Source organism: Syzygium oleosum, unplaced genomic scaffold (genome assembly GCF_021117445.2).
Source record: "Syzygium oleosum isolate NSW1041296 unplaced genomic scaffold, Sole_v2.1 Sole_v2.61, whole genome shotgun sequence".
In the NCBI taxonomy this organism is placed as follows: Eukaryota; Viridiplantae; Streptophyta; class Magnoliopsida; order Myrtales; family Myrtaceae; genus Syzygium; species Syzygium oleosum.
The window spans coordinates 482359-508936 of record NW_026607545.1 but is presented as its reverse complement, the minus strand read 5'-3'; the positions used below and the strand labels follow the sequence as shown (position 1 = coordinate 508936).

Here is a 26578-nt window from a genome sequence, read left to right as displayed (position 1 = left end):
TATTGGGCGTGTCTCAAAATTTCATTGCATAAAAAAATAGGGGATAATGACAGAAATAGCTCATGAATTTTAATTCATTGTGCAACGTGATCTCTGAACTTATCCCTAAACTTTTGATTTATATTCAACTTAGTCCCTAAATTATTGGACAATTTTGAACATTTTCATATAATTTATGGATTAAATTGAATATGTATCGAAATTTGAGGGATCACATTTAACAAATTGAAATTTAAATTCACGTTGCACATTCTACTACAGTTCGTGAATCATATTGAACAAATTAAAAGTTCATGAATCACGTTGCGAATTCGGCTAAACTACACGTACCATATGCGCCATTTTTCCTAAAAAAAAAAATTTAGAGGGAGGACGATATAGGGGAAGGGGTAACCGGGCCGGATCCACGACCCGAACCCGTCGGATAAACAATCGGGCCGCATCGTCCATACCCGCTCGAAACCAGGACACACCATAGAAGGATCCGCGATGCACAGCGACCAGACCCCCCTCCGACATAAAAGAAAACAGAGAGATCCACGAAACGCTCGAAAACGCGCACCCGGAAAGACTAGGCACCGTCGATCGCGTCGACCCACCAGGGGAATAAAACCAAACCATGATGGATCCGGGCACCTCCACCTCCGCCGACGGCCCCTCCTCCTCCGCCGCCCCGTCGCGGTGGGCCGCCGCCGTCTCGCAGCGGTACCAGCACCTCCTGGACAAGTCCGTGCCGCACCTGTCGCGGCGGTGGATCGCGACGCTGGCGGTGGCGTGCGTGTACCTCGTCCGGGTCTACTTCTTGCAGGGCTTCTACATCGTGACGTACGGGCTGGGCATCTACATGCTGAACCTGCTCATCGGCTTCCTCTCCCCTCAGGTCGACCCGGAGCTCGCCGACGGCGGCGGCGGCGGCGGCGGTCCCGGCCCGTCCCTCCCCACGCGCGGCTCCGACGAGTTCAGGCCCTTCGTCCGCCGCCTCCCCGAGTTCAAGTGTTGGTAGGTTCGCGGTTGGGATCGCTTCGCATTATTATTTTCGATTGGTAAATTGCCAATTAGCTATCAATTTTGATTCGGTGGATTTGATCTGCGTCATTTCGGGGGCGAAAGATGGAATTGTGTGTTCCTGGTATTCGGAATTAGAGGTATTTTCGGGGGTGGAAAGACTCGTTGTAGTTGACGATTTGTGCCTTCAAGTTTGGATAACTTGGAGGAAGACGGTATAGATTGAATTTTGTGAGAGATTGGCAAAGTTCGTGTGTTTAACGTTTAGGGAATGTTTTGTGATGCTTTTCTATTTAAGACCAATCCTAGTTTTTCTCAGTGGAAGTTGATTTTGGGGTCACTTTGGTATTGGTTAGTACAATTTGCTATTGATTGGATTTGATGGAATTGATCTGCTTCATTCTGGAGGAGAAAGATGGAATTGTGTGTTCTGGGTATTCTGACTTCAAGTGGAAGGATTCGATTGGTGTGATGATTTTTGCCTTCAATTGGGATCTCTTGGAGGAAATGGAATAGTTTTGAATTTGTGAGAGATCGGTGAAATTGGTGTTTATTAAGTTTTAAGAATGTAATGTTTTTTTCTGGGTTGGGGTGAAAAAGAGGCGCCGGAGGTCTCGTGACTAGATTCAAAATCTGGCAACTGAAGAAGTTGAATGGTGTGGTAGCGTCATGGTGTCTCGGTTTCATGTTTGCATTTTGTTATTACAGAGCGGTTGCTTGTTCTCAGATTGAGACTGGTTTTAAAAATGCTTGCCATGATGTAAAAATGCCTTTTTGAGATGATTTTACTGTTCCAGCATTCTTGATCTGCTCTGTATGCGGTCTTTCTTTCTAATTACATGTGGATGCTTGAGTTTGTTCATGAGGGAAGATTGAAACTGACAATGTAAAGTTAACTCCAGGAGTGAATTGAGAAGCTCAGATTCTCCCTGTGATGATATGTTTCCTTCTTTTATGTCCTTTCAGATGTATAGCCTTTTTTTTTAACAATCTTTGTCTGGCAATATTCTTGACATTTAATTGATTCAAAACCAAACAATGTTTCACTCTAAATCGAGAATTTCATACACTAATTGTTTAACTCATGGGCATTTGTGATTGCTTATTGAACATATTCTTCTTGTCTCTCAATGGAAGGTTACAAATCACATGGGCATTTGTGATTGCTTTCATGATGACGTTCTTCAGCGTGTTCGACGTACCTGTCTTCTGGCCAGTACTCCTTTTCTACTGGGTCATGTTGTTTACGCTTACAATGAGGAGACAGATAATGCTTATGGTCAAATACAAATATGTCCCATTCACTTTTGGCAAACGGGTATGCTGAACCTTATTTTCTCTCTTTTTCTGCCTGTCTGCTTCTGCAACTCTTTGGTATGTATGCTTATTTTGCCTTTTGAATCTACTTCTTTTTCATCAGCGCTATGATGGAAAGAGAGCATCTTCAACTGATAGTGCGAGCCTTCCGAGGGATTAAATATTTCAAGTATGATTTATCTATAGTTCTCAAGTAGGCTTCTCTTATTCCCGGTGTCATGCCAGCAGATGGAGGTTTCTCACAGCAAAAGATTGGATCAAAGACTAATTTGGCATGTTGCCTGATACTCCACCTTTCTGAAAGAGATCTTATAGATAAGCCTACAGAAACCATCATGGAAACTTCTCAAGAGGAGTGAAGTTATTGTACTTTTTCTATCTTAGCTTTAGTAAGGGGTAGTCCCAATTTGTTCTTTAGACATGGCATTTTTTGTACTGCTGTCATTTTAATATAGCTGAAGTTCTCAGTTCCCTTTTTGTTACCTATTATGTGTTTGTCTCCGCTTGTCCTTTATAAACTGTCCCTTGCCCATTTTGGTTGCGTGGCCGATTTACGAGAGGATGTACTGTTGTAAAATGGATTAGCTTTGAAATCCTCATGATTTCTTTATTCAAACACTATTATTGGATTTCTCTTGGTGCTCGAACGAGGATGAATATCAGAGTCGGATGTCTGTACTTGCAGGTTCATTGAGGGAGGATTCCATAGCATGAATTGGTAATGGTGTTGTTTTAGACGACGACCTTCTGTGGAGGCTAAGATTGTTTCTGCTCTCGGGTAGACAATGAAAGTGGCTGCCTTGGCCACCTCAGGGTCCCTCTCTTGTTTGCCTTTCATGAGTTCACATTACGTATACTGCCAGCCATGATTTGTTCTTATTTAAGATAGGAGGGGTTTACCAGAAAGCTGCTTTAAGATGCTCGTGGAGTTGTTAGGAGGCTTGGAGGTCTGTTCTAATGGCACAAGGCTTTTAGGAATTGGTAGAACAAATCTATTTGCATACAAACCGTTTGGACATTCTGACAGGACTCGCATCTCAGCCAAAAACGATACTTGTACAAACTAAATATTTGTTGTTTCCCTTTCTGTATCTTACAATTCTATTTCAATACAAGCACAAAAAATTAAAGAAAAAGCAACAGATTTTGAATGAAATTTTTTGAGTAAAATCTTTCAGGGACATGTTCCCTGGGAGGAAAACCGAGTGAGAACTAATCTGAAAAACTGCAGAGATCAAGAACCCGGCCTGTAGTAGCCATAGACTCCATAGAAGGTCTGTGCCAAAGTAAGCACAAGCAAAACGAAAGCAGCAATGACGGAAATGATTGCCCAGGGACTGCTGAAGTAATTGTGCTTGAGACTGGCTCTCCAGGCATTCCACCTATGGTTGTAGTATCTGTTCACCTCCGCAGACAGTGTAGAGAGATAACTGTCATTGATGTCGAAGACCACCTCCTGGCAAAGCCGGTTGAAGAGGTCAGCGACCTCCGCATCGCTCCCAAGCCAGTGCTCAATGATCCCGCAGTAGTGGAGGTACCCGACGTCCTCGGGGGAGTTGATCAAGTTGTCCAGGAAGATTACGTACGAGGTGATTTCGTTGCTGCAATCGAAGTGAGACTGCTCGAAGGCTATCAAGTTGAGGAAGAGCGACCTCGTCCCATCGTGGATTAGAAGCCGCGGGATCCAGAGGATCCCGTCCTTGAACTGGATGTCCCAGAATCTGTCCGTCTTCCTCTTTCTGAACTTGATCCCGGCTTCCCGGAGCTCCGTCACACAGTGGATGAGCTGCTGCCGCCTCTTGTCGGCGACCCGGTTGGAGTGAGACCATCGCTTGATCCATGCCCTCGGCTCTGGCTTTGGGCCCGAGCGGAGGAGGCTCCGCCGGAACACTTCGAGGCAATGGAGCTCGCCCTGGTCAGATAACGGGTCAAAGGTGGTGGTGTAGCCAAGAGACTCAAGCCTGTTGCGGCTAAGCTTGGTCAAAGGCTCGTCTGTTGGCATCAGAGGGTCGAAGAACCTGAGTGCCAGCTTGGCCACGAGCCCCTTCTGGTTGTGGTCGCCAAGCTGGAGGCCGAGCAGCTGGTCGAGTATGAAAAGAGGGATCTGATTCTCGAGCATGATCATGTCCCGCTGGATCGTGTGCATCGATCCCCGCATCGAGAAGACCGGGTCATTGCGAGAATAGCCGAGTTCCTTGAACCCCTCAGCGACTCCCCGGAATAGCTCAATCACAAAGCACCCGTCAAGAACCATCATCTCCACGAACTCGTTGCTGCCCATGGATATCATCCCCTCATAGCAGGCACGAGTTTTCTCCTCGACCTCCTTGACCGAGTCTAGATAGAGGCTTATCTCATGACCAGTGCGCGAGAGGATGCGGTATAGGCAGCGCCACTTGTGCCGGTCCATCTGGCGGAGGCGCTTCTTACCGTGGTGGTATGGCCCGAGGGAGACGATCTGGGGGATGTAGGCCTTGTCCTCACCATCCTTGAGATAGTGCGGGATCCGATAAATGGAGAGCTTTGCCCATGAGCAGGCCTCGTCGTCCTGGCAAGCTTGCTCGAGCTTCTCTCTGATGGAGATGACCCATTCGGACTGAGGCGGCCTTGGCTCATCTTCGCCCCCGTCATTCTCGACCACGATCTGGAGAGCCTTGGATGGTTCTTGCTGTAGCTTGCGAATCTGGTGGTCCTGAGGCTGTTCTTGCTGGTGGTGCTGATCTGTTAATTCCGTGGATGCATTGGAGGTTGATTTATTGGGTAGTCCAGATTCCACAGTTTCTCTGAGCTTGAGGGTGATTAAGTACCAACTCAAGAGTTCTTTGTTGTAAACAGCAACCATTTCTCGTGCCCTATGTTTCTCTGCCTTTGCCTTTCTTGGGTTTTGATCTTTGAATTGATGCTTTCTAAGCGCGCACACCCACACAAAAAAGAAAAGAAGCAGAAGTGGTATTTCAATGTCCAGGGGCACCGGAACAAAGGAGAGATTTTTCCAACATGGAGATTCAAAAGGAGCTTCATGTATACTTTTTTCTTTATTGATTATCTTAGGTAAATCTCATCAATTGGGCAGAGCAGCTCACATGGACCAGCCCCCACAAAATAAAGAATAATCTGTGCAGAAACTTTTCGGTGCGGTCATTACCTCTTTTCGACATAATTCCCCCAATTGAGATATAAATGACTCATTAACAGATGAACCCAGATAAAGGAATTCAGTTTTTTTGATCGAACCCAATAGTCAAATTCCTCAGCTCTCGTTCTCTGCGTTCGTGAGAGCCACCATCTCCATCATGCGTCGATATGCTTGGGGTGTGTCTGCGCATATGGTGGTTATAATAATGATGATAATTGGTATTATTTGACTGACCACCCAATGCGAAAATTCAACATTTTGCACATGCGATATGTATAGAAAGGAGTTGGAGTGAAGGGTCATCCATGATCAACATGCCCCACCTTACCCACACAAGCTTATCATTATGGGCCGTCGCCAGTTCAATTACGTAAAATGAAAATGATGGGATTATATAACATATTAGGTGGGGAGGGGTCATGAGGGGACTCAGTTTTTTTCTTTTAATTCAATGTTCGGCAAAAACAAAAGAACGCTCGCAACACTGACTTTTTCTGCTAGGTTTTCATATCCATTACATAAAATTATTAGCATAAAATGGAAAAGTCCAGGTCTTCTAATAAGAAAGGTTAAGAAAAATGATTACTCGACTGATCCGTCGCTTTTTGGAGAATAACGGACCATCATTAGCCTCATATTTTATCTTGAGAATCGGATGATTTGTTTATCCAAATCCAAGACAAATTAAAACTTTCTAAGAAGCACATCTATGAAGTGCAACACGGACGTATGTGTAAGAAAGAAAAAATCTTAGGTACCTTACAATGTAGCTGGTTTTAAATATTTGTGTGAACTAAATCAATTCTGTATACAATGAATTTTGTTTGACATTTTGCCTTTTCTTAGACAAAAAAGTCACAATTCGTAATATTTTAAAAAAGAATTGCATCTTTAGTATATGGCATTTTTTTTAGAGTACTAACACCACAAGTATGTAAAATTTTTTGAAACAGAATGTGGAATTTCACTATAGTCTTATATTACTTAAATATGTGATTATAATTTGTTTTATAAGCATGTATTTGGGTGATGTGTGGTTATACTAATAGCTGTAATTTGAGGCGACCGTTGTGATAAATGCTAGCACCACCATTGCTCTAACCACCGTGGTTGCGGTAGCTCGATATGGTCATCCACCCACAATTTCCTCTCCCAAATTTTTTTTAAATTTTTCATGACGTTATTAAGTGATTCTTTTGAATATTTTTTATTTTTATTTTTATAACGATATCGGACATTATATCCGATGTTTTACCAAACAAAAAATAAGTTATAACAATTTCCTACATTTTTTTATCCTTTTTATCGTATCCTAGTCATTATTTTACAACTAAATATAATCTAAAACTTTAACGTCGCTTCTTTGTCTGAATTATTCTCGGAGATTCTTTGCAATCGTCGTTAAATAGAATATTTTTGGCAAGTGAAATTTTGCAAATAATAATAGTGAAAAAATAGTAATAATAGTGAAAAAATAGTAGAAGAAAAAAAGAGAGAGAGAGAATAACAATAAGAAAAAAAAAGGGGGGGGGGGGTCTAATTCGATCAAATTGGAAAGGCCGAACCTGATTTCTCGGGCCTGATAGAAATCGCGCAGCCCACTAGCCCATTCGGCCTCGGACTCCAAGCTTGGTTCATGGGCCCAGGCCCATTATTTGAATTGGAAATTCATCTTGGCCCAGAAGCTCAAAAGGAGAGCAAAAGGAATAACTCTCGCTCGATCCGCGGCATTCTCGAAGTTTCTTGACCATCAGTCGAGGCCGGTGTTCACCGTCCACTATCTCCGGTCATTGATGAATCTCCGTCGCCAGCCCGCCGGCCATCAACCGGGAGCATTTACAGAAACAGAGAGCACAAAAACCAATTGAGGCTGAGTTGATACACTATCCACTCCCCGATTTCTCTCACTTTCGAGCTTTGTTCATTGATTTCATGCTGTTGTAACCACTTCTGGTCGATGGCGTTCGCCGTTCCACCGCCACGTCTATCTTCCTCTGTTCCACTCTGTTTTCCGGCAGGGAAGTTCGCCGGCTCTTATTTCAGTAGTCGACACTTACCGAAGCTCCTTTCACTGATTTTGGTCACCAACCGCGGCTTCAATTGGTTTCGCGGACGATGTAACAGCTCAGGCTCTCTTTCTATAAACAAGAGACCGTGATATACTCATCTCTGTTAAGATCATGAATGGCTTTATTTGAGACTATTTCATTGATTCTGAATCTCCTCAACGGATTTTATGTGCAGTGTTGTCTAGAAACCGAATCCATTGGTGTCTCATCCTGTTCCTCAATCGAATGCACGTTACCTGATATGTCTGACTTAGCTCAGTATGGGTTTGCTTTTATTATTGGTCGACCTGAGTGTAATATCCACGTGATTTGAACGCTCTTAGCTCCTATATTGATCGATTGCCTTATAATCTCTGCTAGCTGAATCTTGAGCTCAACTCGTTGAGGCCTTTTTATAAGAAGGAAAAAAGAAAAGAAAAGAAAAGAAAAGAAAAGAAAAGTTGAGGTTGGTGTAATTACCGTTTTCCTTCTTAATATTGGGTCAGACGTTTGAACCTTTTACCACTTGGTCATCAATCTCATCTGTGACGGAAATTTTTGGTTGAGGCAATACATTTCATTTTTTTTTAGATAAACCCAATTCCACCATTATTGCACTAATGTCGTCTGCTGTTACTTGTTATAAACATTTGGGTCCATTGCACATGTGATAACTATGTTCCTATGCTTTTGACTCCAACCATATGATCCATTACTTTTTTGTTATAAACAGTGGAGAGGATACCATCAACCTGAGATTAGATCTCAAGCTGCAGTGGCCCTGCGCAAAGTCATTCCAAACTCCGAAGGCACAATCTAGGATTTTATTTATTGCGAGAGGGGGAAAATATAGTCCTTTATCCATGATTGACCTTAGGATTGGGATTAGCCAAAAAATAAATAAAAATAAAACTAAAAGAAAATACAAAAGAAATTGCCCCCACATAATTTAATTAAATTAATCCTGTTCGACATTTACGTGTCAGATAATTTCCTCCACTACGTGAGAAATCAAGAGCGCGGCATGTAGTAGCCATAGACTGCATAAAGGGCCTGTAAGAAAGTAAGCACAAGCAAAATGAAAGCAGCAATTAAGGAAATGATTGACCAGGGATTGTCGAAGTACTTGTTCTTGAGAACGGCTACCCAGGCTCTCCACTTGCGAGCGAGCTGATGGGCGAGAAAACGGAAAACGAGCTCGCAAAACATTGCGATCCTAACTCCTCTGCCTCTACCGGCTCTATGGAAAAGAGGGGATCCCCAGTCGCAGTAATATTTCACATCCAAAGACAGTCGAAAGAGATAACTGTCACTGACGTCAAAGGCCACCCCCTGGCAAAGCCGGTTGAAGAGGTCAGCGACCTCGGCGTCGCTCCCAAGGCAGTGGTCGATGATCCCGCGGTTGCGGAGATACTCGACGTCCTCGGGGGAGTCGATCAAGTTGTGCATGAAGATTACGTACGAGGTGACGTCGTTGCTGCAATCGAAGTGAGACCGCTCGAAGGCTATCAAGTTGAGAAAGAGCGACCTCGTCCCTTCGTGGATCCCAAGCCGGGGGATCTGGAGGATCCCGTCCTCGAGGTTGAACTTGATGTCCCCCAAAGTGTTCGTATATCGGTTGCACAACTTGATCCCGGCTTCCCGGAGCACAGTCACGCAGCGCATGAGGTGTTGCCGGTTCTGCCGCCACCCCTGGGTCCTCACTCGGTACAGGCCCGAAGGCAGGAGGCTCCGCCAGAACACATCGAGGCAATGGAGCCCGCACTGGTCGGATGACGAGTCCGACTTCACCATGTCTCCGCTAATCTGGGTCAGGGGGGAGAAGAACTGGAGCGCCAGCTTGACCACGCGCCCCTTTTGGTAGGGGACGCCGAGCTGGAGGCTGAGCAGCCGGTCGAGTATAAAGAGCGGGATCTGATTCTCGAGCAAGATCATGTCGCGCTGGATCTGGATATTGAGCATCGATCCCCACTTTGAGAAGACAGGGTCATTGCAAGGGTAGCCCAGTTTCTCGAACCCCTCGTCGACTCCCCGGAATAGCTCGATCACAAAACACCCATCGAGAACCATCATCTGCACGAAGTCGTCGCTGCTCATGAATATCGTTCCCTCATAGCAGGCGCGAGCTCTCTGCTCGACCTCCTTCACCGAGTCCAGATAGAGGCACTTCTCGTGATGGGAGCGCTCGAGGATCTGGTGCAAGCAGCGCAACTTGTGCTGCTCCATAAGGCGGAGGTGCTCCCCGCCCTGGTGGTACGGCCCGAGGGAGACGATCTGGGGGACATAGGCCTTCTCGTCGCCATCCTGGAGATAGTGCGGGATCCGGCAAATGGAGACCTTTGCCGATGAGGACTCCACGTCGTCCTGGCGAGGTTGCTCGAGCTCCTCTATGGTGGGGTCGACACGCTCGGATGAGGACACGCTCGGCTCATCTTTGGGTACGTTTTCGGCCCCGGTGTTCTCGACCACGATCCGGAGAGCCTCGGATGGTTCTTGCTGTACCTTCGGGATTCCAGATTCCACATCAGCCATTTCCTGTGAAGAATTGGTCATTGTTTCTCTGCCTTTGCCTTTCTTGGGTTTTGATCTATGAATTGATGCTTTCTAAGCCCCCGAAAAAACCAAGAAAGCAGAATTGGTACTTTAATATCTAGGGATATTGGAACAAAGGAGAGATCTTTCGAACATCGCAATTCTAAACGAGCTTTATAATATTCTAGCCCTAATGACGTTACGTGGATTTCGTCATTATATTGATAATGTGAAAGTGTGATAAGCAACATGCCCCACCTTACAATACGAGATACAATTATTGGACTGGCTTTTCAACAATTACTGGACTGGCTTTTCTTCTGTCCAATAGGAATCCGACACCTCTTGCTCCACGTGAAACACACGTACATATGGTCCCCCCGTTTGTATCTACATCACGCAGAATGGTTGGGCTTTTTATTTTGCCCCGCTTATCCTTTTAATTAGATTTTCATAAGTCAGAATACTTTAATTACTTACTGATGGGAGAAATAGATAGTCAAATATTGCATCATTTTGAATGTAGGAATCGGTGATAATGCCTCACTCCCCTTAAGAAACAGCGTTAAAAGGATAGTATCGGATTAGATATCGCTATGCCCATCAAACCTCTCTTTTACAAGCTATCAAGTGAGTTTCAATTTCTTTGGATTCTTTCTCTTTCACTAGGCCCGTCAAATGGGTTGCGAGTCACTAAAGTGATCTTTTTCTCCGATTTTGGCACCAAAGTGATCGAAAAAAGTTATGGCACCAAAGTGATCTCCGGGTAAAAAAATAGTGTCTTGCCGTCAAACCCTCTTTTACAAGCTATCAAGTGAGTTTCAATTTCTTTGGACTCTTTCTCTTTCACTGGCCCGCCAAATGGATGGATCCATTTATGTGAAATACAATTTTTTTGACTTATACCCGACCCGATCGATATTAGTAAAACAAATCTTTACTCATTAACCCAATCCACAATTGTCTTCTTCAACCTTTAGCCATGGGGGAGGATTCGAGCTAGTCTCACCCTCCTCTTCCTCTCTTGTTGATTTTATTGTGTTTTATTGTTCTTTTCTTGTTTTTTCTTCTTTTCCGATTTAGATTTGGAAGCTCTCTTCTCCCAGTTTAGTTCTAAATCTGAGAGTTTGAACTCTCCTGATCTAATTCTAGATCTAGGAGTTATCTTTCGATTTAGATTTGAGAGTTTAATAAATATGCTTTTGGAGATTCAATACCTCTCTGCTCTGTCCGTGTATAGGTTCTCTGCCTCTAGCTTCAATAGTGATTGTATGAGTTTTGGCGTCTCACTAAATCACGAAAATTTATTTTTTCACATGTTAGATCTGTATTTGTTCAACCTATTTTTATTTGTCTCCATACGGCGATGGTGTAGAGGAATCCGAACATAGACGCACACCATCAATTGGCAACGCTGTAATTATTAGAGAAAGAATTTTCGGTGTATGCTCATCACTGACGAAGATACGAGATCCAATGATCGGGTTCTGATTATTTTGATTGACATATGGAACGAGTGTGTACTTAATCTTGTTGGTGTTCCGTTGATCCTCCTTATTTTCTGAATTTGGCTTTATTTTGCAGTATTCTAGGTTTTGTTCTGTTTCAATTTGTTTTGTCATGAAACCTTTGTACTTTTAATGTATCATTTTAGCAATGAATACAACTTTCTTTAGACCACCAAAAAAAAAAAAAACCAACCCCTATTTATGTTTTTTTCGGTCGAAAACCAACTCCTATTAACCAGTTAAGAGGCACTCATCGATTTTGATCTTGATACCCTCGTCATCCTCGAAGGGGCAGGAGGAGCAGCCACCCGCGGAGGACCTCTCCCTTTCTTCTTGTCCTGTGACCTCGCCGACACCACAATCCCCATGATTCCGACAAGGAAAAGGAAATTTTGAAAATTCGTGCAAAATCAATAAGAATAAATAAAGTTTAATATCTTGACAAAACGACCAAGAGCATTTACATTGCCAAATGAGTGATTGGAGCGCTTTCCCTTGGCAGTCTTCTTGTTGCCTCTGCCACAATATACCGAAAGAGAGTTGATATGTCGAATATCTAAATTCGATCCTATCAACGATGCAAGAAAGTAATGGAAATTCGCACAACTCAAGAATTTACGTGGTTCAGCAGGGGAGATATTCCGCCTACCTACGTCCACGGGGAGATGAGATCCGTTTCACTAATAACGTAGAAAAGTGTACAACCTCTTTTTCTCACAGCCCTTTCTATCTTTAGAGACCTGTTTCGCCCTAAATATATATAGCGAAACCCTACATGGCACAAATTACAAAGTTGCTCACATAGCCTAAAATATTTAATTTTCCCATATAAATCCTTCTATGACTGAACATAAAACGCCTCTGGCAGCCCGAGGGCGCTGCACCCGCGACCCCCGCTGGGGCGGCTCCCCGGACCCCCGCCCGCTCACTTGTGGAGGCAGCACCACTTGTGCCGCTCCATATGGCGGAGGTGCTCCTCACCGTGGTGGTACAGCCCGAGGGAGACGATCCGGGGGACCCAGTCTTTGTCATTGCAAGCCTTAAGATAGTGCGGAAACTGGTAAATGGAGAGCTTTGCCCACGAACCTGGCAAGTTTTCCTGGCGACCTTGGTCGAGCTTCTCATCAATGGAGACAACCCACTCGGACTCGGGAGGCCTCGGCTCATTGTCGGGGACGTTGTTGCCCCCATAGGTTGATTCCTTGGGGAGTCGAGATTCCATAGTTTCTCGGAGCTTGAGAGTGATTAAGTACCAACCCAAGAGCTCCTTGTTGTAAACACCAGCCATTCCTTGTGAAGAAATTGGTTTGTCTGTGTTTCTCTGCCTTTGCCTTGGACGGGTTCTCATTCTTTAAATTGATGCTTTTTAAAGAAAAAAAAGAAAAGAAAAGAAAGCAGAATTGCTTCTCCAATGGCTACGGGTTTTGAAACAAGGCGAACGACGAGTGGAGAGCTGGGTACTAACCAATTTTTTCTTTGAAAAATATTCTCCATGAGCTATTTTGTAAAAATTCTATCAATGGTTAAATATATTGATTAATAAATTTATCTCAACTCTACCGTATTTCAATTTTAAATTTTGGATTTTTTTGTCTCATAAATGACCTAACAAAAATATTGAGATACTTTTTTCTTTCTATACATATGTGTGCAACTATTTCAATCTGTTAAAAAGTACGTTCTATCAACTAATAATTCTAATATTTCGTGCAAAGATGATTTTGTAAAATCTTTTAAATGTCAATTTTTGAGACACACCTTGTGTGTGTACACTTTTGCTAGTAATAATAGTAACAAAAGATATTCACCTCTTAATTGTCCTTAAATCTCAGATAAAGTTTTCGACATATATATGAAGTGGCTCAAGAAATAGTTTGTCCTCGTGGTGGTTCACGTGAGCTTAGTAACGCGAACAGAAAGTCGTTCTAGATCAACGGTCAAAACTTGAAATCTTGGAATAAACAAAGACTATAATTGTTTTTTTTAGATCGGTCAATATGATCGTTCACAAAAGCCCAATAACGGGACCACTGTCAGAATTTAATATCTTGATATATAAACAAAGACCAGAAAGTCTTTTTCTAGGACAATTCATGTTTCTTTTCACAAAGAATTCCAATTAATCAATCCTTGGAACCTTGAAATAAACAAAGACCAGAAAGTATTTTTTAGATCAATTCATACTCTGGTCATAAAGAATAACCAAACAATCAATCTCATTTATATTTTTCTTTTTTCTTGATGCTAATTGACAAATTGCTTAGCTGTTCGTTATTTATTGTTCATCCGTCATACAAACTAGCAACCTTTGATTTATTTAACATGCGGGCACTCTATTAGGCGTAGTAGCAGCCGAGTGTGGAAATTAATCACAAACGAATAATAAATTAAGAGTTCTAAAAATTTGAACATTACAAGATCTAACGACTTAAAATGTTAGAACAAACCGTTAGCCTCTTAATCTCCCGTTGCCCATATCATTTCTCTTAAGATAAACATGTTTGGCAAAAGAAATTAGTTAAAAATGTGAGAAGTTTTAATCTTTTTATACTTCAACTCTATTATTATGCCTCCGAAAATTCAATTATAGTATTTAGCTTAATTTGCCGCTAAGAGTTGGTTGAAACAAATTATCTTCGGATCTCACACAGAAAATTTCAACATTTGTTTACAGTGGCTCAACAAATAGTTTATCCTCGTGGTGGTTCACGTAAGCTTAGTAACATGACCAGAAAGCTTTTCTAGATCAACAGTCAGGACTTGGAATCTTGAATAAACAACGACAAGAAAGTTTTTTTCTAGATTAGTTCACGCGGTGGTTCACGAAAGCCTAAAAACGGGACCATTGTCAGAACTTGAAATCTTGAAATAAAAAATGACCAGCAAGTCTTTTTCTAGATCAATTCATATTCTTTTCATAAAGAATTCCAATTAATCAATCCTAGGAACCTTGAATTAAACAAAGACCAGAAAGTATTTTTTTAGATTAATTCACACTCTATCCATAAAATATAACCTGTTATTCAATCTCATTTATATTTTTCGTTTTTCTTGATGCTAAAAGACAAATTGCTTAGCTGTTCGTTATTAATTGTTCATCCATCATACAAACTAGCAACCTTAGATTTATTTAATATGCGGGCACTCTTTTAGGCGTAATAGCAGCCAAGTGTGGAAATTAGTCATAAATGAAAAATAAATAAAGAATTCATAGAAATTTGAACATTACAAGATCTAATGGCTTAAAATGTTAGAACAAACCGTTACCCTCTTTAATTTCCTCTCCCCGATATAATCTCTCTTAAGATAAACATGTTTGGCAAAAGAAATTACCTGAAAATGTGACAAGTCTTAACCTTTTTATCCTCGTGGTGGTTCACGTAAGCTTAGTAACGCGACCAGAAAGCTTTTCTAGATCAACGGTCAGGACTTGGGATCTTGAATAAACAACGACAAGAAAGTCTTTTTCTAGATTAGTTCACACGGTGGTTCACGAAAGCCTAAAAACGGGACCATTGTCAGAACTTGAAATCTTGAAATAAAAAATGACCAGCAAGTCTTTTTCTAGATCAATTCATATTCTTTTCATAAAGAATTCCAATTAATCAATCCTAGGAACCTTGAATTAAACAAAGACCAGAAAGTATTTTTTTAGATTAATTCACACTCTATCCATAAAATATAACCTGTTATTCAATCTCATTTATGTTTTTCGTTTTTCTTGATGCTAAACGACAGATTGCTTAGCTGTTCGTTATTAATTGTTCATCCATCATACAAACTAGCAACCTTAGATTTATTTAATATGCGGGCACTCTTTTAGGCGTAATAGCAGCCAAGTGTGGAAATTAGTCATAAATGAAAAATAAATAAAGAATTCATAGAAATTCGAACATTACAAGATCTAATGGCTTAAAATGTTAGAACAAACCGTTACCCTCTTTAATTTCCTCTCCCCGATATAATCTCTCTTAAGATAAACATGTTTGGCAAAAGAAATTACCTGAAAATGTGACAAGTCTTAACCTTTTTATATTTCAACTCTATTTTAACTCGTCCGAAAATTCAATTAGAGTATTTACCTCAATTTGCCCCTGAGAGTTGGTTGAGATTAATTGTCTTCAGATCTCACACAGAATCAAAAGAGTGCAAGCACCGCAAGAACACATCAATGGTGAAGGAAGATGCTGATATGGTTAAAGAGAATTTCGTGGCCATGATTCCAAACTTGGTTATTTCTGAAAAAATTAATGATTTTGTGGCCATGATTTCTGAAATCAATATCAATCATGTCAAATCTGGTTGGTGGTTAGATTATGGTGCAATAGGCCATGTATGAAAAAAAAACCCATCAAAAGAGGAGAGAGATTCAAGACGAAGCGGGAAGGCGAGACGTGGGAGCGGCTAGACTGTTGCGTTTGGAGGAGGTGAAGAAACATTAACATTCTCTCTGTTGTTTGGAAATGTGAAAAACGATTTGTGAAATTACATTTTCGACCTTTTAGTTTCAATCCTGGTAAAGCGATCGTCGTCGGTAGTCACCAATTCGTGCCCAAAATAGTCATTTAATAGATGAAACTTCGAACGAGTTAATGATTATTTCTCAGACGCTTTTTTCCAAGATCATGTCGAAATACGAACGGAAAATCTTTTTGTGACGTTCGGACAAAACAGTAATATTTGGGCTTGTCGGGGTGGCCATCGTCTCCTCTTTTGTCTTCGCACGCCCCTGATGATCGAAAATGGTGTGCCCCGTAGAAGTCTTTTCTTCCTGTTGAGATTCTCTCTTTCCTTACTATGTTAGAGATTCCATATTTTACAACTAGAAAAATCCAAAATCAGTCAACCGTGCTGCGAAAGAGGACGATGTTTTGCGGTTATCGAACTCAAAGTCGGAATCCACGACGGAGCAGCCGGTATGATGGCCGCAGTGGAGGAGCGACGGCAGTAGGAGGTGGGCCCTGCAGAGATGCCACGAAACAAACGACAACAACCCCGGTGGACGGACTTAATGAAACCATCGATTGATGTGCTTCAGAGGTGGAGTGTGGTAGGGATGTGCAAAAGAATCGAGAATTGCTCGGAATCAGACTAGATCGGACCGGCCCGGAACCGGCGGATCTTGTGATGACTGGTCTGGTTCCCGATTCTAATTTACTAGAACCGGTAAGTACTGGTCCAGTTCCCAGTTCTAGGGGTGGAATCGCCCACCTGCCCACCCATCCATCCGGACCAGACCGGTAATATATATATATAATTTTTTAGAAAAATTTCAGCCAAAAAAAGAAAAGAAAACATTTTTAGAAAAATGAAAACCATAAAATCCCTAATTTAAAGCTCGATTCTCAACTCCCATAAACTCACGACCGCGCTTTTAGCCGTTTATCGCCTCCCTCTCTTACTCTCAGTTACCTCCATTTGCATGAAACTTGGTGGGATCGATTCCATAGATCCACCCGAGAATCGATCTGGTCTGGTTCCCGAGTGGGTCCATGGTGTTGAGGAAAACTCCTATTGATTTTGAAGTTGACAAAACCTTCTATATTTTTGTAAATCTGATACTTGTTCTGAACAATTTTATTCCAGGTCTGTATATTCTGGAAGCTCATAAGAAAGTTAGTCAGACTTTACAAACTGTCAAGTATGTTTTTGAAGACCCACATAATCTAAGTTCTGAGATTCAGACGCAGAAGTTATTCAGATGCAGAAGTAGAAGTTTTTCAGATGCAAATGCAGACGAAGAAATTATTCGAGGCGAAATTCTTGAGGCCTGAGACACGAAATTCTTGAGGCAGACACGAAATTCTTGAGCCTTGAGGCCTTGAAATTTCTTCGACGCTTGAGTGAATATATCACAACAGCTAGTAATCGGCATGGATTTCACGAAGGAATGTTCGATTGTCTCAATCCGAATCGAGTTGATCGACAAATCAAACATCACGACAAGAATGCATTACAACGGACAAAGCTCTACTTATGGAAACCAAGATTCGATTGTATGGGCGAGCGAGAATCGGCGGGATTCGGGAATCGTCAACCAACGGCTACTCAATCCTTATACAAATCTGTCCAAGGTGAAGATTGGAAGATGATCCTCCGAAAGGCTGTCCAACGGCTAGTTTGGAAGTAGAGGAGTATTTAAGGAGATCAACGAGCAGCAGAAGGGAGTACAGAATCAAGAATCAACAAGTCCAAAGTCTGAGCATACTCCAATCATTTCTCTTGTCGTTCTGAGCAAAACATTAAGATCTTGAGGGATACGTTGTAAGAGTGATTGTGTGAGATAGAGAGTCCTATCATACACAAGAATATTGACTCTCAGAAGTTGTAATTCCTCTTGATTACATAGTGAAATCCAGCCAGTAGGCTGTAAGCGTGGGAGAGTGGACGTAGGCTTGCTATAAGCCGAACCACTATAAACTTGTGTGCAGTTTTTCTATCCCTTAACTCTTACTTTACATACTGCACATCAAGAGCACCGTCTATATAATCTGTCTTGAATCTGAATTTTATTCAGACTCTTCTGTGATTTACTTTGTTTCCGCCTAAATTTTCTAAAATTGTTTTAGATCACCTATTCACCCCCCTCTAGGTGATCCTTGCTAGCTACATCAATTGGTATCAGAGCAAGGTTGCTCATTTATTGAAGTGTTTTACTTCTGAGCTAACGATCTATATGGCTAGCTATGGTGCTCCAGGGCTCATTGAAGGACAGAGCAACAACAGACCACCATATTTCGATGGCAAGGAATATAGTGTCTGGAAGAATAAGATGAAGGCATTCATAAAGTCAATTGATCACATGCAATGGGATGTCATCATCAGAGGAGTCAATCGAAGATCTTCTGGTTCAAAAGAAAAGGCAGAAGCAAGCATAACAACAGATCCTCCATTATCTCAAACTGAGATATCCAAAAGAGAAACTTTAGATTCCAAAGCAATTTATTCTCTCTATTGTGCTTTATCTCCTATTGAATATAAAAAAATTGCTGCTTGTGAATCAGCTAAGGAAATCTGGGATACTCTCCTTGTCACTTATGAAGGAACAGATCGAGCCAAGGAAACTCAAATCAATCTTTTGCTTAGTCAATATGAATCATTCAAAATGAAGCCTGGAGAATCAATTGCTGATTTGTATGACAGGTTTACTGATATAGTAAACGGTCTTGCTTATCAAGGACAACCAGTTCCGGATGCAATGAAAGTCAACAAACTCCTGAGAGGACTGACAAATCAGTGGGATACCATCAAAACATCTCTTCGAGAAACACAAAGGATCAAGCCTCTATCAGTGAATGAGTTAATTGGAACTCTTCAATCATATGAGACTGAGAAGCGAAATGAGGAGATTGAATCCAGAGGTAATAAGTCAATTGCCTTAAAGACTAATATTGATTCTGATGCAGATTCTGAAAATGAAGATGTTGATGATGAAGAGTTAGCTCTCTTTATAAAGAAGTATAAGAAAATGAAGATCAAAGGAAGAAACCTCAGAGGTAAGAAGCCTTTTGAGATGAAGAAGTCCCTCGATGAAACAGAGAGATCAAAGGATGTCATATGCTTTCACTGTAAGAAACGTGGACATATTAAGCCAAATTGTCCACTTCTGAAAAAGAAGACCAAGTTTGAGAAAGCAAAGAAGGCCCTAAAAGCATAAACTTGGAGTGACACAGAGTGTGAAGACAGTGATGAAGATATCTCAAATTTCTGTCTAATGGCTAAGTCAGATTCAAACCTAGACTCAGATTCAGATTCTGATCCCAAAGTGGAAATTGAGGTTACCACAAAGAGAAAAAGGAAGTGGTACCTAGACAGTGGATGTTCTAGACATATGACAGGAGATCCAAGCATATTTGCTGATCTACACAGTCTGAATGGTGGAAAAGTTTCTTTTGGAGGAAATACCAAAGGAAAAATTGTTGGCAAAGGAACAGTAGAAATTGGAGGACTTACTATCAATGATGTCTCCTTGGTGAAAGGACTCAACTACAACTTGATAAGCATAAGCCAACTATGTGATACAGGTTTCAGAATCAACTTTCAAGAAGATACATGCTCAGGGACAAGCAAAGATTCTTCTCAAACATTTACAGGAAGAAGACATGGCAATATCTATCTTCTAGATGTCAATCCAATCTCCACTCATTGCTTGATCTCAATCAAAGAGGATGAAGATTTATGGCATAGAAGATTGGGGCATATCAGTATGAAACAAATCTCAAAGATCTCAAACAAGAAACTGGTTCGAGGTCTACCAGATTTGAAATACAAGAAAACAGAGTTATGAAATGCCTGTACTCTAGGAAAACAAGTAAGAAGTTCTTTCAAGTCTATACATCATGTTTCTACTAATCGTGCTTTGCAGCTTCTTCATATGGATCTATTTGGACCAACCAGAACACAGAGTATTGGTGGTAAGAAATATTGTTTAGTCATTGTTGATGACTTCACAAGATTTACTTGGGTGTTCTTCCTTGCTCATAAAAATGAAGCACTTTCATATTTTTCAAAATTTGCAAAAAGAGTTCAGAATGAAAAGGGCTATTCCATTTCCAGCATTAAAACTGATCATGGGGGAGAATTTGAAAATCAAAGTTTTTCAAACTTTTGTGAGGAAAATGGCTTTCAACACAATTTTTCTACTCCTTATACATCAGAACAAAACGGTGTTGTGGAGAGGAAAAATCGTTCTTTGCAAGAAATGGCAAGAACTCTGTTGATTGAAAGCAAAATTCCTTTTCATTTCTGGGCAGATGCAGTTTTTACAGCATGTTATATCATTAACAGAGCTTTTCTCAGACCTATTCTTGAGAAAACCCCCTATGAGCTTTTCAAAGGTAGAAAGCCCAACATTTCATATTTTCGTGTGTTTGGTTGTAAATGCTATATTCTGAAAAATCCAAATGACCGCACTGGTAAGTTTGATGAGAAAGCAGATGAAGGATTTTTCCTTGGATATTCTACTTCAAGTAAAGCATACAGAGTCTTCAATAAGAATTCTCAGACTGTTGAAGAATCAATGAATGTAAAGTTTGAAGAAAACATTCAGACTCACAGAGATGAATCTGAACCATCTCCCAACATTCAAGATCTATCAGAAGATCATCAACAATCAGTCTCAGAAGGACAAGAAGATATAATACAGACTCAACCAGAAAGTTCAGAGTCTGCAGATTTTCAGAAGGAAAGATTTGACAAAAACTGGAAACATAAATCCAGTCATCCGAAGAACCTCATCATTGGAGAAATAGAAGATGGCATCAAGACAAGATCCAAACACAAAGAGAACATCATCAACTTGGCATTAATATCAGAAATAGAACCAAAAGAAGTTGGTGAAGCCTTATCAGATGAAAGCTGGATCGATGCTATGCAGGAGGAACTTCAGCAGTTCAGAATCAATAAAGTTTGGGAGCTTGTGCCAAGACCCAAAAATTATCCGATCATTGGAACAAAATGGGTATTCGAAACAAACTGGATGACAAAGGGAAAGTTACAAGAAACAAAGCAAGACTGGTTGCAAAAGGCTATTCTCAAGAAGAAGGCATAGATTATGATGAAACTTATGCACCAGTTGCAAGATTAGAAGCCATTCGGTTACTATTAGCTTATGCTTGTTTCCATAACTTTAAATTGTTTCAGATGGACATGAAAAGTGCTTTTCTGAATGGATATATCAAAGAAGAAGTATATGTGGAACAACCACCAGGTTTCGAAGAACCTAGAAAGACTGATTATGTCTACAGACTCAAGAAAGCTCTTTACGGTCTGAAACAAGCACCCAGAGCTTGGTACGAAAGGTTAAGTAATTTCCTTCTGCAAAATGGTTTTACCAAAGGTAAGGTTGATACAACTTTATTCGTTAAGAAAAAGGGTAAGGATTTCCTACTTGTTCAAATTTATGTTGGTGATATAATTTTTGGATCCTCTAACGAACTGCTATGCAAAGAATTTTCAAAAAATATGCAGAATGAGTTCGAGATGAGTATGATGGGAGAATTATCATTCTTTCTTGGCCTTCAAGTGAAACAAACCAAAGATGGTACATTCATTTGCCAAGAGAAGTATGCAAAGGAGATTATCAAGAAGTTTGGATTACAGAATTGCAAGAAAACAGACATCCCCATGTCGCATTCATCCAAACTGGACAAAGATGAAAATGGTAAAAAGGTTGATCAGAAGGTATATAGAAGCATGATAGGTTCTTTATTATATCTAACTGCATCTCGACCTGACATTCTTTTTAGTGTCTGTATGTGTGCGAGATTCCAATCAGACCCAAGGGAATCTCATTTTTCTGCAGTAAAAAGAATAATCAAATACGTTGGAACATATCCAATGTTAGGTCTTTGGTATTCCAAAGATTCAGATTTTACCCTTACTGGATATTCTGATGCTGATTTAGCTGGATGTAAAGTGGACAGGAAAAGTACTTCAGGTACATGTCAACTACTTGGAAATATGTTGGTATCCTGGTACTCAAAGAAGCAGAATACAGTTGCACTTTCTACAGCAGAAGCAGAATATGTAGCATTGGGAAGTTGCTGTGCACAGATTCTGTGGATGAAGCAGCAATTACGAGACTTTGATATTGAAGAATCAAATGTTCCAATCAAATGTGACAACACAAGTGCAATCAATTTGACAAAGAACCCGATTCTTCATTCTCGAGCTAAGCATATTGAAATCAAGCATCACTTTATTCGAGATCATGTTCAAAATGGTGATGTAAATATTCAATTCATTGATTCTAAGAATCAATTAGCTGATATATTTACAAAACCTCTTGATAAATCTTCATTTGAATTCATAAGAGACAAACTGTGCATCACTTATCCATTTTCCTGAAGTGTTTGATAGACAGGAATTTTTCAGACTCAAGTAATCTCAGTCTGAACATTTTTCAGACTCACAATGAAAGGTACGTTCCTTATTCAAATTTTGGCGGGTATATTTTTGGCATGTTTGACAGGATATTTTTATAATCGTTATTTATGGAAGCAAATCAGGTATGTATTCTAATTTATCTGATAAATTGTGCTTAATATATTGTTATGATATCATCCTGTTTTGTTACCCATCTCCCTTTTAAACCCGTCATTCTCTTTTCGAAACCCTATCAGTACGATCTTTTACTCTCAAAACTCTTCCGATATTCGAGACTCTCCTCTTCTTCCTCCAAAGATCGAAACTTTCGTCTCCAAAGGTGATCATAATGCCGGTCAAGATGGTGGCCCGTAGAAGATCGTCCCGTATTCTAAATCAAGACTCAAAGTCTACTGCATCGGCGGAATATTTGGAAGTTTCAGACTCAGAATCCGATCATCCTGCAGACCCTTCTGTAGCGTCAACACCTCAGCGATCGTCTCCTCCAAAATCATCTGGTACAACTGATTTTCGGTTCAAAAGCATTAAATATGTGTGAGAACACTATCAAAGGTTGAAAAGGTTCAATGCCTCTGAGTCGGCTCTTCGTGCTTGTCTGAAAGACAACAATCTTCGCTCTGAAACTCATCTTGTGGAAACCTATTCTGATTACTGCACTAAATCTGGACAAGTTCCAACCACCTCTACCCCACTAGAAACTTCCTCCAGAAAGGGCAAAGAAAAAGTTGGAGAAGCTTCAACTCCTTCTGAGAAGAAATCGGTCCATGTAAGCCCTAAGTCTTCTAGTGCGTCAAAATTTGTTGTTCCTGATGATGATGCACGATTTTTTGAGACTTTTGAGATCAAGGTTGGAATAGCATCTGGTTTGCCTGAAACAGGATGCTTATTCAGAAGCACTGCGCATCAGATGTACTACAAGATGTTACTTGCTAGAGGAGTAATGAACAATAGGACTGTAGATTTTGAATACTTGGAGAAAGCCGGTATTTCTGTACAGCACCTATTTGAGCAATTAGGGATTTATGAATTCTGTCTTCAATCTGCCCATACTTATGCTGAATTGACTGCCTACTTTTATTCCAATCTTTCAATTCTGTCACCAAATTGGATTCAGTTTACTGTTGGTGATAAGAAGGTTGACTTAAAGGCGCATGAGTTGGCTAAGATCATTGGAGCCAAACACTCCACTTTTACTCCGTTGGCAGTAAATCTTGAAGAAGCTTCACAGGTAGCTTCTGAAAATTCAGACTTTGCTCAAGGATCCAAGCGGCATCTCTCTTATTCTGACTTATCCAGAAGATCTGTGATCTTACATAAGATCATAATAAACTGCTTGAAGCCTAAGGATGCCTAAAAAACTGATCTGTCAAAATCAGAGATCAAGCTCATCTGGGCTATCTTGACAGGTCAATCCTTTTCTCTCCCTCACCTCATCATATTCCATATGTACAGAGCATTACAGAAGGATAAAGGTCATTTGCCATATGGAGCTTTAATCTCTCGAATCTTCATGTTTCTAAATCTATCTATTCCTGGTGAGTTGCAAAAAACTATGCTTCCTCGTATGTTTGTTGGAGAACGAATGCTCTCCAAAATGAAAAAATTTGAAGATATGAGGGAAAGAGTAAAAGGAAAGGAGGCTAAAAAGTCACAGGCAAAATCAGTTGGCAAGAAAGTTCAGAAAGAAAAGGAGGAAAGGAAAAGAACAAGTTCAGCGAACAAACAGCCTAACTCTCCTACCCCAATAAAAGTGTATAGCAAAAAGCGTAAAATTCTTCTGCAAGATGAAAATGATGAAGCAGAAGCTGAACACTTTGCAACAGGAGGATCAGAACATGTTGCTGAACCAGATCCCAAGGGTTCAGAATCCATTCCTGCAGAACATGCTTCTGAAGATCCATCACCTGTTCAGGGGGAGTTTCCACCAGAATCAGCTACGGGGCACAATCAGTCTGAGGAAGCTAATGTCCAAGATCAGCCATCCGAAATTCAGAACATCCTCTCTCTTCTGCTTGAGATTAAAGACAAGCAAGCTGCTCTAGAACAACAAATGCAGAATCTACAGAACATTGTTGACGAAAACACCAAGGCTCAACAACTTCAGGCAGCAGCAGATAAAGCAGCATTAGAGGAAGCCATTACTATGTGCTCATCCAACATGGATAAGGCCATAAGTCAATGCAGTTCAAAGATTGAGGAGGTTGTCTCAATATTGAAAAATTTTCAACTGATTCGTACTCCTAAGAAATAGCCCGTTTTTCAACTTTTCTCTCAATTTTTTTGGTCTGTAATATATCTCATACTTTTTGTTAGACTGATTGATTACTTAATTTCAATGCAATATTCTGTCTATTATTATTCTTTTTGTTGATGACAAAAAGGGGGAGAAATTTTGTGCAGATTTGCAGGTTATATTCAAAGGAAGAAAGACACAGATATCAACAGAGTTTGCTCTTTCAATCTGTGTTTCATGAGCTTAATCTGTTTATTTATTTTCGAAATAATTCATTCTGCAAGAAAGTTTTGTCACCATCAAAAAGGGGGAGATTGTTGAGGAAAACTCCTATTGATTTTGAAGTTGACAAAACCTTCTATATTTTTGTAAATCTGATACTTGTTCTGAACAATTTTATTCCATGTCTGTATATTCTGGAAGCTCATAAGAAAGTTAGTCAGACTTTACAAACTGTCAAGTATGTTTTTGAAGACCCACATAATCTAAGTTCTGAGATTCAGACGCAGAAGTTATTCAGATGCAGAAGTAGAAGTTTTTCAGATGCAAATGCAGACGAAGAAATTATTCAGACGCAGAAATTCTTCGAGATGCGAGACACGAGAAATTCTTGAGGCAGAGACACGAAATTCTTGAGGCCGAGACGGGAATTTCTTGACGCTGAATCGAGAACATATCACAACAGCTAGTAATCTGGCATGGATTTCACAGAAGGAATGTTCTGATTGTCTCAATCTGAATCAGATTGATCGACAAATCAAACATCACGACAAGAATGCATTACAACGGACAAAGCTCTACTTATGGAAACCAAGATTCTGATTGTATGGGCGAGCAGAATCAGCGGGATTCAGAATCTGTCAACCAACGGCTACTCAATCCTTATACAAATCTGTCCAAGGTGAAGATTGGAAGATGATCCTCTGAAAGCTGTCCAACGGCTAGTTTGGAAGTAGAGGAGTATTTAAGGAGATCAACGAGCAGCAGAAGGGAGTACAGAATCAAGAATCAACAAGTCCAAAGTCTGAGCATACTCCAATCATTTCTCTTGTCGTTCTGAGCAAAACATTAAGATCTTGAGGGATACGTTGTAAGAGTGATTGTGTGAGATAGAGAGTCCTATCATACACAAGAATATTGACTCTCAGAAGTTGTAATTCCTCTTGATTACATAGTGAAATCCAGCCAGTAGGCTGTAAGCGTGGGAGAGTGGACGTAGGCTTGCTATAAGCCGAACCACTATAAACTTGTGTGCAGTTTTTCTATCCCTTAACTCTTACTTTACATACTGCACATCAAGAGCACCGTCTATATAATCTGTCTTGAATCTGAATTTTATTCAGACTCTTCTGTGATTTACTTTGTTTCCGCCTAAATTTTCTAAAATTGTTTTAGATCACCTATTCACCCCCCTCTAGGTGATCCTTGCTAGCTACATCACATGGAACCAATGAACGGTTTCAATTTCTCGGAATCGGTCTTTAGGGGGTTGTTCCCGATTCCATGTCGGGAATCGGCTCGGACCATGCTCACTCTAGAGCGTGGGTGTTTAAGAGAAATAGCCGAAGAAGCTCGATTGGAGCCATCTCAAAGAGCGATACAACCCTTCCGGCTTTTCTTTTTTCCTCCTCTTTTTCGATGTGTTTTCCTTTTCCTTTTCGGCGGCTCTACTTCCGTACAGAAAAATATCCAAGTCCACACCATTTTATGTGTATTGCACGAACAAGTCCTCCAAATAAGATAAATTTTCATATCTTGACGCCGAAGAAAGTGCAGAGAAATAAGAGGCAACATAAGTGAGAACTTAAATGGATAAGTCGCTCGCCACTTGTAGATAATTAACCTAAGAGATAAAATCAATACTTGCCACCTATAAGAATCCACCTAAGAAATAAGAGTAAAACAAAAAATC

General features: G+C 40.7%; 3 protein-coding genes across 3 annotated transcripts; 1 reads left to right on the top strand and 2 right to left on the bottom strand.

The window, feature by feature from the left end:
• Positions 1-494: 494 nt before the first annotated feature.
• Positions 495-2806, top strand: LOC115676785 (protein RER1A-like). The gene is made up of 3 exons (XM_030599778.2): positions 495-999; positions 2143-2323; positions 2426-2806. The coding sequence occupies exons 1-3, from the start codon at positions 620-622 to the stop codon at positions 2480-2482; spliced, it is 618 nt and encodes a 205-aa protein (XP_030455638.2). The 5' UTR covers positions 495-619; the 3' UTR covers positions 2483-2806.
• Positions 2807-3291: 485 nt separating this feature from the next.
• Positions 3292-5489, bottom strand: LOC115676784 (UPF0481 protein At3g47200). The gene has a single exon (XM_030599777.2). The coding sequence runs from the start codon at positions 5162-5164 to the stop codon at positions 3557-3559; it is 1608 nt and encodes a 535-aa protein (XP_030455637.2). The 5' UTR covers positions 5165-5489; the 3' UTR covers positions 3292-3556.
• A 2825-nt stretch (positions 5490-8314) lies between these two features.
• Positions 8315-10216, bottom strand: LOC115669495 (UPF0481 protein At3g47200-like). Its single transcript, XM_030590694.2, has one exon. The coding sequence runs from the start codon at positions 10057-10059 to the stop codon at positions 8518-8520; it is 1542 nt and encodes a 513-aa protein (XP_030446554.2). The 5' UTR covers positions 10060-10216; the 3' UTR covers positions 8315-8517.
• Between the last annotated feature and the right edge of the window lie 16362 nt (positions 10217-26578).